This window comes from Taudactylus pleione, unplaced genomic scaffold (genome assembly GCF_031769625.1).
Source record: "Taudactylus pleione unplaced genomic scaffold, aTauple2 ptg000726l, whole genome shotgun sequence".
NCBI classification, from domain to species: domain Eukaryota; kingdom Metazoa; phylum Chordata; class Amphibia; order Anura; family Myobatrachidae; genus Taudactylus; species Taudactylus pleione.
This window is the reverse complement of record NW_028285128.1, coordinates 6,412,501-6,428,546: the sequence shown is the minus strand read 5'-3', so window position 1 is coordinate 6,428,546 and position 16,046 is coordinate 6,412,501. Positions and strand designations below refer to the sequence as shown.

General features: G+C 43.9%; 1 protein-coding gene across 2 annotated transcripts in view; it reads right to left on the bottom strand.

Moving 5' to 3' along the window:
* The window catches only part of IPPK (inositol-pentakisphosphate 2-kinase), a 107,875-nt gene that overhangs the window by 17,801 nt on the left and 74,028 nt on the right, over window positions 1-16,046 (bottom strand). For both annotated transcript variants that reach the window (XM_088456895.1, XM_088456896.1), the window contains 5 exons: window positions 10,078-10,196; window positions 3,882-3,971; window positions 2,123-2,181; window positions 1,407-1,479; window positions 802-1,084 (listed from right to left, as the gene is read on the bottom strand). In XM_088456895.1, coding sequence (XP_088313021.1) covers window positions 802-1,084; window positions 1,407-1,479; window positions 2,123-2,181; window positions 3,882-3,971; window positions 10,078-10,196 — 624 coding nt within the window. The remainder of the gene's footprint in view (window positions 1-801; window positions 1,085-1,406; window positions 1,480-2,122; window positions 2,182-3,881; window positions 3,972-10,077; window positions 10,197-16,046) is intronic.

Here is a 16,046-nt window from a genome sequence, read left to right as displayed (position 1 = left end):
ATTTGTCGGAACCAGTGATCTGTTGGCGATTGTTGTAACTCAGAACAAAATGGCAATACTTATCACTTTAGCATATAAAATGGTATTTGCTGGTTTGGGGACCTAATGAGAAAAGCACATTTCAGTATACACCTAATACAGTTAGTTATCGTAAGGTAGTCAGGGGTGAGCACGTAATCCCATTATTGGACACAAGTATCACAGACACTATTAGTGAGCACTTGTAGCTGGTTGGGTACGGGATCCCAGGGGTCGGGATGCCGGCGGTTGGGATTCTGAGCCAGGATTCCAGCACTGGTAGTTACCATCCCAGCATCTCAACCGCCGGGATGGTAACTACATCCCCTTGTAGCTACTATTTTTGGGTTCCGAGTGTCCCCTAACAAGACCATTTTTACCTTTTCTGTCTTTAACCTGCTCAGTATAGAGGAACCAGTGTCACATTACACACAGGCTTTCAGGCAATGTGCTGTAGTGACCATATATAAAGAAAGCAGATACTGTGATTTTAGGATAACCGATTTGGTGGAATAGTGGTTAGCACTACTGCATCACAGTGATTAGGCCATGGGTTTGATTATGCCCATAACCTGTAAAAACTAACTCATCATGCAATATAATAATCAATGGAATACAGTATTTATGGGATAATATATCCTACTGTAGTTTGTCAATTAATTCATCTATGTGAATATGGCAAATCAATTTATGGGAATTCAAAATGCCTGTATGTGAAGAAAATATGGCCTGAACACGCTGTATAAAGCCATATGTATCTAAACCCATTACTATTGAACGCACCGTTTCTCAGGAACTCTGTGCAGAAGTGACTAGCCTCACAGTAATTCCGTCCCTGCGATACAGGAATAGACTTCATGTTCCCAGCTCTCCCATTGTCCACGCTGGTACTTAGCAATGTGGTCGTCAGCACATGAATAAGTTCTTTCAGTATGTTTTTTGTACATTGAGGTCCACCAACCAATCCATTTGCAGGGAAGAAAAATGGCTTCAGGTGGTGAGCGAGTTCATTCAGGTCTGAGAAATACTCCTGGTCATCCCGGCAGCCATAAATTAATTCTCCGTTCTAAAAAAGAAAGATGTGGTGGATATAAAACTTTCTCCCTCTACAAGCAAGAGAATCTGGGGTCAATTCAATTACTGGCGAGTGAGTGCAGCTATATGCCAGACTCACGGTACCTCCGGACTGGCAGATTTTCGTTTTGAGCAAAAACGTGGGAGTCCAGGTAGTGAGGGGCACAAGGCGTGGAAACGCCGCTGCAAGGATAATTTGCGCCCTTCGCAGGTAACTGAATAGATATGTTAAAATATTCCACCATATGATTAAACATTTTTAGTTAATGAATAGCTGTATAACGTGCCAGGCATTATGCACAATACACACATACCTTAAATATTTTTAAGTTGTTTTGTGACTCCTGAAGTAAATCCATCAAGGCAAAATGCATCCTCTGTTTATGTCTACAAAAACAGGAAAGCCCAATATGGTAAATATGACGAGTTCCCTTCTGCTGGCCGCCATGGTTTGCCCTGACTTGTATGAATGTCACCCTTGAGAGCTTTATATCTGCTAAAAACCTTTCCTCGCCTCCTCCCATTTACAGGAAGCTGTTTGAGAACCCCCATGCATATTAAGACGGGCCCTGTGGAAATACCCCATCCCATTTTGTAGGTGTATAAAGAAAGGTAATGTTGGGGAGGGTGAGGGACCTACAACCTGTACATAAGAGGTTATGAGCTTAAGCATTTATTTGCAGTGTCTCTATCAATGAGAATAAAACTAGCAGCACACGTTTGCTCCAGAATAGTTGAGATACAGCAGATATAACATGCATTATCCATGTCAGTTTATGTTGATAGTGCTCCCCAGTGCTAGAACACCTGAGTTATGGTGCTAGAAGCACCTACTGTAGGCTCTGCTGGTGTAAGCACTTTAAAAAATGTGCAAGAGAAAGTCTTGGTAGCTAAATGGTTTTTTTAGTGTTTGATGTCACAGAAACCAAGATACCACCAAGTTCCATGTACCTCATCTAACAAACCAACACAATCCTGCCTAATAATAATCATCCAGAAGACTGGTTTAAAAAAAGAAATAAGCAAGCACCCTGAGAAGAGATCCAATGGGCAGTATTTGCTAATCCGCTTCCACTTTCCTTTGGCGACCTATATAAAAATAATGAGATAGTATAAATTAGGAGTGAGACAATCAGTACAGGCGCACATACAGCATGCGGTCATCTGGTTATCTTCTGTTTGACAGCCATGTCATGAGTGACGATTGAAGCATTCGCCTAGCTCAGAGCTGTCCACTTTTTCTTCCTTATACAGTGAAGGTCTAACTACAGAATCATGAATTGTATCCAATTTAAAATGGGTTATAGAGTACAGGCTATGGAGATTTTGTGGACAATCAACCTGCAGAAAGGCATTGGAAAGCCACCTTCAGCTCCCCAGTCCATCTACAGCAAGTAGAATTGGATTTTTTTTTAAGTTAAACCTTCTAAAACAGACAGGTTGAGGCATTACCCATGGCAACCAATCCGATTCCAGCTATCATTTACTACATTCTATAAAATATCTAGAATCTGGTTGCTGCAGGCAACACCTTCACTGGTTTGATACATCTCCTCCCTGTAGATAAGGGGTGGGCAATAAGCACCCCCCCCCCCCGAGCTGTTGAAGAACTACACATCCCAGCATGCCTTGCCAGAGTTTTGCTACTTGGCCATGCTAAAACTGTTGCAAGGTATGCTGGGTATTGTAGTTCAGCAACAGCTGGAGGGCCGCTTATTGGCCACCCTTGCTGTAGATGCTTTACAGGGAAGTTCTGCAGATGCATCTTGTTGGACAATAGCCAATAACCTGTGAGTCCTGTAGCTTCAACAGACTTCAGGTACTTAGAGGAGTTATTGGGGTTATAGGCACAGGAGACTAGTTGGTAGAGGGAAATTGCATAAATAATCATTTTATATGTCAGTTATTCTACATGAGGTACCTTCCTGAGAATAGACATAGGAAAATAAGAAAGGACTGAATAAATAGTTCTACGGAAGAGATTTTTTGTTCTCTTGTAATAGAACAGTCAACACCGCAGTACTTTGTGGCTCAGCATGGGTGAAGCTTCTGCTGTCCACAGGATACTTTGCATTTGGCAGGTCACGTCTGCCAAGTCAGGCAGCTTCACAAAGGATAGAAGTAAACTATACACTGGAGCCTTGTACAGGAAAACAATTCACTTCTCTTTCCGGAACATGGATTTACATGTCCAAAGTGCACACAGAACTTGGATAAATAAACCCAGTGCAAGAGAAAGGATGTTACATATTCACATCAGGTAATTTACCATCACCGACTGTAAAACAGCTCATTAATTATAGATCAGTTGGGAAGCATCAGTTACAGGAAAACCCCACAACCAGAAGGGACAATAAACAGAACAATTGTAGTCGCTTTCGTAGCGTGCGTCTCTCTTGGAAAAAAATTGTCATTGTCCCTGGTTTAGCTTAAATTCCTCATTGTTTATATTATTCTCTATTGTGACCCTGGACAAAAATGACTTTGAATTTGCTGCAATAAATATCCAAATGAAGCTGTGATTTAGGATTGGGATGTTAAGATATGTTTTGCATTCTATTTGTTAAGGAAATAAGTATTGCTTGCCAAACCCTTCAGTGAATGATAATAAACTAGATTTACTCAGCAGCATCTGTCAAACTAGCTGCAACATATTTCTGTAATACAACTGGCAGTGTCAGTACTGCTAGAAGACTTGGAGCAGTAGCTGGTCAGGGCCATGCACACATTATTACCCCTTCCTCTGTATAATGAAATAAAGGGGGCTTTGGTTAACTTCACACACTCACCTTTAGATGTTGGTGCATACAGAACCGGCACACCTTCTTCTTAATCTCTTTTGTGACATGGGCAGAACATGGGATAAAGCCACATTTAGGCTGCGTCAACAGAAGGAGGGAGAGATTGTTTACACATATATTCGCACACAAATGAAAGGTTGTGATGACAAAAGTGGGCGTTGAGTTTTATTTGCATATTTTTATGCGGCATGCAGAGTTCTCATGCCCTTACAAATTATTTTTGGTGCCCAAGAAGCAAATACAAAGTAACGTAATAAAAAAGGTACCAACAGCACTAGTTTTCAGGCAAATTCCCAGGATTAAACATTTGTCTCTACAAAGGTCTCCCTTAGTCTACAGTGACCAACTGCACAATAAAATGCCTCTTTCTACATGTCTGATGCAGCTATTACCAGTCATTCTTATATGCTGCGTGTTATATGGTAATATTTATTGAAAATGCAAAACAACATTTTACTAATCAATTGTGCTCCAAGGTCCAGAGATAATGAAACGCGTGATGTGCTTAGTTACTCTGTCTCGTGTGTGGATAAGGTGGGGAGTGCATAGTTTTATCATTTTAATTCATTGGGGCTCAGAAACCAGCAATTTCACATCTGGGGTAATCAAATTTCTTAGACCACTCTCAAACAATAGGCACATTACCTTACTGGACATTTTATTTAGTTTTTTTTTTATTTATCCTGTAAATGTATGTATGCATGTATGTCACATTCTAAATAATGCTAGAACAAGTTAGTGCAAGTCTGAACTATACCAGGAAAATTATTACAATTTTTATGCACGTTACATTTTTCTAAAACCCATATGAAACACTATGTGAAGACGGCCTACATCAAGCATGTCAAACATGCGGGAGGAATAAACATTTTGCAACCCCAGAATATTATGCGGCCCACACACCTGCCACGACCTAGAGTGTGGGCTCACATATATAGAATATGCGGCCAACACTCCTGCCACGATCGGAGCTCGCTCTGATTGGGAAGTGTTTACTTTACAGACTGGCAACAGTGGTCTCTGTAGCAATCAGAAGCCACTGATCGCTTCAGAGGCCAGCGCTCCCATTGACGCAGCTAATTAGATCCAGCCAGCGGCTACGCAGAACGGCGTGGACTGGAGCGGTGCCCAGCGGGCCGTCATGAAGAAAAGTAAGTACTGCACAGACAGGTGAGTGGGGCCTGTTCTATACTGGGAGGGGGCAAAACATAAGGGGCTCTGCATAAGGGGCACCACTGGGGGCTCTGCATAAGGGGCACCACTGGGGGCTCTGCATAAGGGGCACCACTGGGGGCTCTGCATAAGGGGTGTCGAAATCAAATAATTGGTTATGATCATCGTGCAAATTATTATCTGAACGATTTAGTCATCTATGGTCTGATGACGAATTGCATGGACGCTGAGCTGTGTCAGCGCATTTCCGATGCACACAAATACAAGGTTTAGTGTGGAAAACAGGTTTGGTGTGTGTCTGCATATGTTTTGAGAGACTCCGCATGCTAATACAGTATGCCTGTAACAAATTAATTAAAATGTACACAGAGATTAGTATGCTCAAAGGAAGTGGTCTAAATGTAAAGTTACGAATTACTGTCATGGACCTGCAGGTCATTGGCAGTTGTGTGCCTATTGTCCAGTGCTGTTCTGGGTCAAAGGAACTGACATCTACATCCAAATTAAGTGAAGAATAGTCTGTCCCAGGCTACGAGACTATGTGGCACCTACAAGCAGCTGTGGGTCTCTATCCCCCTCTGTTTAGAAATAAAACTTCCATTTACACCTTAGAAGTGGTCCAGGCAATGCTTGGATGTTAAAATGGATTAATATATATTATCCATTTCTAACCTAACACAAATAACCTAAATTACATAACACACACAGACTTGCATGCATACACACATTAAATAAAACATAAATATACAAGACGCACAGCTGCGATGTTTATCAAAACACAAACGCACCACACATTAGCGAAACTACGTAATATTCTCACATTTACACATACCAAAACTTATAAAAAGTTTCCTCCACATTAAAAGGTTAATATTAGAGGTTTTAGAAGTTATCAAGTCTATTGTGAAAAACATAATTTGGTAAGGTTTAGTACATGATAAGCAGACCATGGCCCTCATTCAGAGCCGCTCGTTAGCGGCAGTACGCTCGTTCCGAGCGATGTTTGCACATCTGCGCATGCGTACGGTTTTTAGTACGCATGCGCGAACCAGTCAGTGCGGCCGAAAATCGTTGGTACGCAATATAGCGAGGGCCTGCTATTTTGAGTGACAGAATGAGGCGTATGTGGGTGGTAACAGGGGAAGGAGCTTGAAAATGGGGAGTGGAGATCCGAACGCAGGCGTGCTTAAAGGTCAAAACGGGCGTTTTATGGGTGTGTATATTTAAAACAGCAGCGTCATTGACCACGTCACTGGGTTATTTTATAGCCAGAACTGCTCGCAAATTTGTGGTAGCAAACACCAACCACAAGAATAGCGAGCAGTTCATACGCTGTTCGATGTACTCGATTAATCTAATAAATAGCGGACATGACGTATGGTGCGAGCGGCCAGGGGGCGTTTTTAACAAATAAACGAGCGTATGTTTTGCTCGCTCGTTCAGACTTAGAGGTGTGAACAGACTGCAATGTGCGTACGGATCATTTGAATAGCCACCCCTTGTTTTTAAACGAACGACCACAAATAGCGAACGGCTCTGAATCAGGCCCCATGTTTGGTACCATTGTAAGGTTTCCGTTTCTATCTGCAAGGAGATCGCAGCAGGCATTCGCAAGATATGAATTATAGGTTAGAATGTATCTCTGTATGTAGTTTTTCTTTATTAGTTCTTCAGGAGGGAAACCTACACAAAGAAGCAGTTGGAAAGCTGACGACACCATATGAACTAACCAATGAACGGAGTGACCTGAAGCAAGAACCAATGAGCATCTGTTATTCTATGCCTTTGTTGTCTTTGAAACCTATACCAAATATAGGCTTGTGAGCTGAGGCAGCAGGCAGTCATTATCGTCCATATCCTTGGGTGACGGTGACCGCAGAATTCAGGATTGAAATGCTGCATACTGAGCCAGTGCGCATGCGTAAATATCGTTTTTTTGGACCTTGTTAATGTATCATCTTTTGCGCTAATTGTATTTAGATCACAGCGTGTAACTAAATGTTTTTTATGTGAATAATAACTTTTGTGCTTTGGAACCACACTCAAAGTTTGGAAAGCGATTATTTCATATGCGTATGCTACGCTAAATAGCGACATTGTGGGTATAAAGGTTTATTAGGAATTCATAGGGGCATTACTGGGGGCTCTGCATAAAGGGGCATTACTGGGGGCACAACATAAGGGGCACTACTAAGGACATTACTAGGGCTGTGCATAAGGGGCATTACTGGGGCACTGCATAAGGGGCACTATTAGGGCACTGCATAATGGGCACAAATTCAGGGGCATTGCAAAAGGGGCTCTAATACAGGGTGGAATTGCATAAGGGGCACTGCATTGGTGTTTATTAAATATAAACCTTTCAAAATTGCATATAAGACTTTTTTTGTTGCGGCCCACACACTCGTAGACCTTGAATATTCGGGCCGTTATCTTGACTCTGATTGACCATTATTTAAAGCAGTCACCCTGCTTTATGTTCATTTTGAGGTTACCTGTAGTGGTTAGAATTGTTCTATAGGACTGCTCATGTAAATAAATAGTACAATGTGCTATAGGCATGCTTTGAGACATTAATGCAGTTCAAACAATGCTTAAAGTTTTTTTTAATCCTACCATTAACTGTTATGCTACGTTAACTTACAACAGCTGGAATGCACAAGCCCATAAAGAAGCCTGTAACACAACACTGCAATAAGTAGTGCACAGTCTGTAGTCTAACTAGAAAAACCATATAAAAAAAAAAAAAGACACGACACCATACACTGTGGGCCTGATTCAGTTTAGGATAGAATTGCAAACCTGCATGCAAGCAGCTTTGTAACTCCATTCTTGCAATTATGGTAATGCAGCAGGAGGCATCACACCTCCAGCATGCATTCCTTATCCAAGCTGTGTTGTACAACGCAGCATCGGATCATCTGCGAGAACACCGGCCAGCTAAGTGCCCCATGGGGTCGCACAAGCCAGCCACCGCAGATGAGAGAAAGAGGCTAGGAAAGATCAGTCAGCTGACAGAGATCCTGCCCCCCCCCCCCCCATGGGCTAAGTTCGTCGCGGCTCCCTCCCCACCCACAAATGGCAGCAGACTGTCAATCACTGACAATTTGCTGCGTGCGAACACGCAGCCCAATTATACTGAGAAGTTCCTGATGATTGCTTTAAGTATCTTTATCAGTTATGCTTCTGCTGATAAGTTAGATAAATCTCTTCAGTGGATTCTTGTCAACTGCTTATCTACCTATATAAATTTTCTTAGCTGAGGTAAATGAACTTCAGTAGCTCTTTATAATAGCAATGCCTGCCTCTATTTAGGAATAACCTAACCTCTCATTTACAATGCAGATATACATCAGAGGATTCCTAACTCAATCTTGTAGAGGCAAAAGCCAGAGCTGTAAACCTTGAGCTGTTAAGATTATTCCTCCAGGAGTCTCCTAATCTTAACTACTCCTTGCTTAGTTACTTTTAACATCAGTAGGTACAATGTAACTTCTTCTAATTAGTGATAAATTTGTTTCAATACAGAGCTGCTATAAGAAAATATACCTCCCCAAGCTGTAAGCAGAATTTGAATTCATAAGTAGTAGTTCATTTAGTGACTGTACAGTAGGAGATCGGTTTCCAGTGTATCTTTTTTATTGGGTATACTCCCCCAAATGTTGTACTGTTCCTTGCACTCTCTTTGGGTATCAGAGTGATTATCACCCCTTGAGCAAACTTCTGAACTGCGTATCCACTAGCAGATAGTGGAACGACAGTGCGATTACAACATTGTAATTGTGCAGTCGTTCCTCTTCCCCTGCAGTGCCTACACTGAATAATATGTCATTCAGTGCAGGCACCCTCCCTCATCCCTGAACATGGTCATTCTCTCGTTATCGGCAGACTGACCAGCACGTTTAGGCGATGATTGATGTAGAAAATGACTAGCAGGAGTGCGCATCGCTGGTCGTTTGACATTTTCATGCCCGATTTGTGCACGATTAATGAGCAATTGAACAATAACGATAGTTATCGTTCAATTAGTCAACAGGTGGATACCTACCTTAACTCCTGCTAATGTCCTCTAGCCTCCTGAATATCTGTAGGGGTCTGTGTGCAATGCAGTGCATATAGTTTACTCACTACCGCTGAAAGGGCGCTGCTGCCATTACCCGCCTGCTGTTTGCTGCTAATGATGCTGCTTGCTGATCCTCCAACGGAGGGGGAGGTCCCGCTCCTGCTGACAGCTGCCTCTTAATTGGCCCACATGACCATGTGCAGTGCTAGTCTCCACCTTGCTACTTGCCGCCGCCACTCACTGTTGTCACTGCTCAGTCAGTGACAGTGCCCTCCTCTCACAGGGCGGCTTTCTCCACTTCCCATAAGCCGCGGTTGGGAGCCGCTGAATGCCCCACACTGGCCGCACTCTCCACAACTCCCAGACGCCGCTGAAGCACCTGCTCTGCTACCTGAAGCGGCTCCGGTGAGTTGGTTGGTGCGGTCTGGAGAGGGGACCTGGAGACTTGCCACTAATGCCAGCGCAACCCTATATATATATATATATCCACCCGGCATGAGCCTCCACTCTTCCAGTCTGCACCACGAGCTACCCATCACTCACTAGCCTACATAACATAGGCTCCATCCCTAGCTGCATCTTGTGCCATTCTTAGAAGCTTCTAGAAATACAGCTACTGGCCTTTACCTCAGGCCAGACAACAGTAGTATATACCTGTGAATAAACCCTTGCTTATGCAACAGTCAATGTACATCTAATTACCATTCACCAAGACTATTCATAAACATGTGACGTGAAACATATTTTTAGTCATTCCTGCACACACACAAATATTAACATTAGATGCACATACAATTCCTTCTAGCCATATGATTCATGGCTACAATAAGTTCCCTTTAATCTTGTATTCAGGCCGTAAAGCTCACCGCAGGGTTCCGTAAAAAAAAAAAAAAAATGCTGCAGACTGATATAAAACACACACACACACAATTTACTAGGAATGCTCACCTTAATTTCTACGCAGAAGATGGGCCTGTGCTCTATGAATGGGAAGGTCTGCAAGCGTGTGAGGTTAGGAAGGCACATGGCGTAGCCACTTACATCCATCTCTTTCTCACACCGAGATTCTGTATACACAAGGAAAGGGGATAAGGAGGATACAAGAAGATCAAACACCGCTGTGATACTATATAAAAGCGGAGAATGCTGACATATATTTTTTTTAAGATTGAGTGGAACAGACATGTAAAAATACACTCCACTAAAACTCAAATTCACATGCTAAGCTCATGGAACAGAGACAACAAGTACAACCCAATGTGCTGTTCGGAGATCGCACACTCCAGTAGCAGAAAGGCTCTCCTGTGCTAAACTACCATTAATCAGTGCACATGTGAAACTGGAGGACAAGCCACTATGGTCCGAATTTAATTCAGTGCGATGCTGAATAGCCGCGGGAGGAAGCTCCCGCACCTATTCAATTCAACGCGCTGTTTGCCTTGTCAGGAATGGGTTAAGTCTGAGAATGCTGGTTCTCACGACTTAACCTGGGTGTTATGGCATGGTAACAGGCATTCTCTGACTAAAGTGCCGGGCGCGTGGCTGCTAGCGCCGCGCTAAGCCAGTAAACAGCTGCGCGACCTCCACTTTTGTCGGATTGGTCATCGAATCCCCAGAGGGGTGCGAGAATAAATCCTTTAGCTGCCCAAACAGCACATGTATTGAATAGCTTCTGGAGCTCCCTCCTGCGGCTATTTATCATCACACTGAATGGAATTCGGCCCTATGACTACTATACAGATGGATCCAGATAGATCTAGCTTCCTTGCACGTTAAACAGTCCTTCTAGTCGCAGCATGCATTGGCATGGCCCTGTAGCGCCAAGCAGCTTTTCGTGCAACTCTTTTTCTTCAAATGAGTCTTATTCACACAGCGGTGCGAATCGAACGCACAAGCACCTTCTGATTACAATGATATGCGGCATGCCTAGGTTCTGTGTGCAACTGCAGGTGTATCTGAATGCTAAACGCTACATTACAGTTTCATATAGCTATGAAAGATCACTAGTCACATTCCATCATCTACGAGTGACAAGAATATTTATATTTGTTTGGCCTGAAAAATACTCCTCTCCACTTCAGCTGATGTTCTGCTTATCTGATACTCTTGTGAGATGCAGTGATCTGACTACCTCGGTATTTGAGTACAGTAGCTGAGGGCAGAGTCATTATGAGGGGAGGCTAATGGGAGGCCACAGATGGCTTTAGATAAACCGGTTGGCCTGGATGCACTAATCAGGAGTACAGGACAAGGGACTTTGGCGACGCCCCCAACTAAAAAACAAAAATTTTAACCCCGGGGGCCTGCGGCCGCACAGCGCTGGGTAAGGCTCTCCTTTTTCAATATGTTAGGATGTATGGGGGCAAACAGGTTGCAGAACACAGGCTTTTTATACTTGAACACAAGCAGTAAAGCATACAAACACAGTCTATGAGCAAGTCTAAAGCTGCAGAGCTATATCCACATGTAGCAAATGTATGTACATCAACTCAGAGGAGTGGTGCAAGGCTCCCATCACACTGGTGTAGAAACACTGAACCAAACGTGACTCTAGAGGAGACAAAATTCAGTTTTTTTTCCCTAATTAATGTCCCTTTAAATATGCCACCAAGATACGCTAACAAGTTATGTTACAAGATAACACAATGACCATGACTTGCTATGCTCAAAACAATCCCACCAGCTAGTCTATAGGAAACAGTGAGGGTGGTGGTGCAGTCAGATTACAGAGGACTAACTCATTTACCATATTTGGTTGTCTTATCTTATCTCAGCAGACCATACAATGTTCCCACATTAATTACCCCCCCTGTAGTGTGAAACCGCTAGGAAAGGCCAAATAATCTGGTTTGCACAGTTATCAAATGACATGAGCCTTCAGAAATGCTTATTAATATTATTATACTCACTTATTTCTAAGTACAGCTATGTAGAGAAGACAAAGGGGAGAGAGGGCCATGCGCATAGGCGTTTACAAACTATAAAGAATATGGGTGGGCACAATGGAGAGGGAATGACAAAGTTAGAAAGAAAACTTGAGTTTTAAGAACAACCTTGAAGATTGGGAGGCTGGATAAATGTTTAATGGATCATGGGGGGCATTCCAGAGGTTAGGTGCAGCATGGGAGATATCCTGAATTCAAGAGTGGAGAGTGATCAGGGAGGAGGCAATGCAGCAATAATCAGCAGATTAAAGACAGCAGGAGTGAGTTTGTGAAGAATTGAATCTGGAGACATAGGGATGCCGTTGGGCTGAGCGCTTTGTAGGTGAAATAGAGGGGTTTGAATTTAATTCTGCGTGATATAGGGAACCAGCGGAGTGACTGGCAGAAAGGGGCAACAGAGTGACAAGAGAAGAAAATGAGATGGACAGCAGAGTTGAGGGTGTACTGTAGAGGTGCAAGCAGATTACAATAATCAAGGTGGGAAATAATGATGCATGAATGAGAATGTTAGTAGCTTCCAGGGTGAGGAAGGACCTCATTCTTGAAATACTAGTAGGGGTGACTGATAAGATGTCATGGCGGATGGACTAGATTATGGAAGTGAAGTGCATGGCAAAATCAAATCACAGTAAGGGAGGAGGGAGCTAAAGGTAGCTAAGAGGTGTACTCTTAGTACTTTGGCAGAGGATGTTTTTGATCGCTACACTAGACGTATTGTATTCTTAATATATATACCTTGGCCAAAGTATGTATAGCGAGAGCGTGGATGGCTACTACGAGTCTTGAGTTTCAAACGCTGGTTTCTCTAGTCTACCGGTTTTCAAACTCAGTCCTCTGGACTCCAACCAGTGCATGTTTTCCAGGTCTCCTCACAGGAACACGAGTAATTTGCTCCTCCTGTGGATCTTTTAAAATGTGTCATTAAGTAATGAAGACACCTGTGCTCCTGGTAGGTGACCTGGAAAATGTGACCTGTATGGGGTCTTGAGGACAGAGTTTGAGAACCACTGCTTTACTCAATACCACAATATCTTATGAATGGTATTTATAAACTACTTGCAAAGCTGAATCCAAATTTGACCGTATTTGGCAGAGATGGTTACAATCAACATATGCACTCTGTTCGCTCTTATGTTTCCACAAAATATTATTTTGATATATAAATTAAAATGATTAATCCTTCAGTGTTCGCAAATACGCGCTATAGCGCGTATTTTACCCGATATCGGGCACTGGGGATTCACTCTTTTAAAGTAGCCGGGTCCCCGGGGACGCCCTGTGCTGTGGCCAATCCCTGACAGCAGCACAGCGCGTCCCCCTGCAGAGGCAGACATAACGCTGTCTGTTAGAGCAGCCAATGAGAGTCAGATAGACTCATTGGCTGCTGCTGTGGAAAGCCGTGCTGGGATCAAGAGTCTGATCCTAGCTTCGGCACAGCGTCCATGCCTGGAGCTGGGACAGTGTTTGTTCCCAGCGCCGGGTAAGCCACCGCGGCGGGTACCTGGTGAAGGGACCGCCTGGTCCCTTCCACCAGTGGCTGCAAGAGAAGCTTGGCTCCAGGCGCGAGCTGAGCGGAGCTCGCTGCCCGGAGGCCAAGTAGCGACGGCGGTGGTTTGCCACTGGCCGCAAGCTTTTGGCTGGTGGTCCACCAGCCAATAGGAGGCAGACGCAACGAGCCAATCGCGGCTCGTCGCATCATAGCCCCGCCCACTCGCGGCGTCTTGAATAGACTCTGCTGAGCGGGAACGTTCAGTCCGTCGGCGGAGGGGAGGAGTGAAGACCTCCCGAAGACAAGTAAAGAGCGGCGCGGCAACAGTTCCGGCGGCCGCACAAGAGGCCAGAAGACGGCGCGATCAAGGAGGAAGAGGACGGTCGGGCCAGCGGCAGAAGACTGAAGCTGAGGATCGGAGAGGACTGCGGGGGTGGAAAGTCCTCTCCGGTCCTCAACCTACCCGCAACCTCTTCCACCGTGCGGGTAGGCGGCCTTGGGCCACCGTTATTTACTCCTCCCTAGACCACCAGGGTTGTCGGGCACTAGGCCCGTGGCATATATTCAGGCAATAGGCCTGTAGGTATATTGGCGGGCACAAGGTCCGGGCTACATAGTGGGCATTAGCCCCAATTGAAGGTAGCTGCCCAACCCAAATAGGTGTGTGACCTGGGCATTAGGCCCAGGTCACTAAAGGGCAAATAGGTGGGTTCCCAGTAGTTGACCCACCAATTTGCCCTTTAGTGACCGGGGCCTAATGCCCATGTCACTCCTATTTGCAGCGGGGGCTTTCTCAAAGAGTAAGAGAAAACCCTCGCTGCATATAGGGGCGAAACGCGTCAGAGGGATCCCCAGCCACATGGTTGTAGTCCAGGACATCCAGCAGCAATTGACCAGATCACCCAGGACGCTGGTGTGCCAATCACGTGATAACGCCACTGCTACAGTGTATCTATACAGCGCGGCCGCTGCTACTTTGCAAGACATCTCCTCAGTGGAAGGCAGGCTGTCGCCAAGACTGGATCCAAGGCTTGGTTTCAGCCAGAGCTCATACAGGAAGCCCTGTGGCTATTGAGCGCACCAGCGGGGTGAGCATTAACTTTAGCTGCTGTTTAGAACTGGCCAGTTCACGAACTGAATATCCATACGGGACATTTGCAGTTTTCTACCCTTATGCACATATGAGGATAATTTATTACCTATTTCAATAGCAGGACAAATCCTCATTTATATTGCCTTATATGCCTAAACACGGATGGCAGCAGGACATTTCAATTAAGGGATAGTGGTATTCAATATATTGAGATAATACCATTATTAATATATAAGGTGCTTTGCACGAGTGTGATTTTAAGCAATTGCTATAAATTTTTAAGCTATCTTAGTATGTATGTCATTAGATGTACTATGTGATATATGTTCAAATTTTTAGTTTTATTTTTCTATTTATTATGTGTATGATTAAATATATTTTGTTTTATTGATCGAGCCCTGAACAATTTCTGCACAAGCAATGGTTGCTGTGATTTATCTGCCAATTCACATCTTTATGGCTGATTTTTATTAGCGCAGAGGTTTTATTATATATATTTATAGATATATAGATATAGAGAGAGAGAGAGTCTCTCTATCTATTTGTTCTCCTGTATTACTGCATGGCATGATGTGTAAAGACCAGGCATTAATGTGTGGCATAATGTGTAAAGGCTGGGCATTGCTGTGTGGCATAATGTGTGAAGGCTGGGCATTGCTGTGTGGCATAATGTGTAAAGGGCATTAATGTGTGGCATAATGTGTAAAGACCGGGCATTTATCCTTTGATAAATATGCCTATTACCTAAAGCGTTATTCATAGGCTAACTATACTATCGCTTTAAAACGGGACTCGTGAATTAATTACAAAGGTTCTGTGACTGGCTGACTTCATGCCTGGATTTCACCTGGTTTTAATGAGCCACAGAACCTGTGTAATCCATGAGTGTCCCAGTTTAAAGTGATGATATGGTAAACCTACTTATTCACTATGGGTTTTGTGAACAGACAAGTCATATTACCTGAAAGATCGTGGAGGCATTATAACATGTATTTAAGGGGCTTGTGGGGATATCAGATGGGCATTTTAGTGGGATGTGGGGAGGTCTGAGAGGCATATGGGGAGCTCTAAAGCATAAATTATGATGGGACCCAGACATGGTCAGACAGGACCCATTTTTTTAAAGTGGTGGGTCCCTGGGAACCAGAGCCGTAACTAGACTTTTTGGTGCCCTGTGCCAGAAAGAGCATTGGCGCCCCCTCATTTTTCAAAGGGACATAATGAACCCAAAAAAGGGCCATGGCTTCATGGGGAAGGGCCAGGGAAGAGATAGGAGAGGCCAGGAGATGCTGAGGATGAAATAAGAGGAAGCTACAAGAGAGAATGATAATAAACAGACATTTGACAGGCCCAAACAGCGCCCCCTAACCTGTGGTGCCCTGTGCGATGG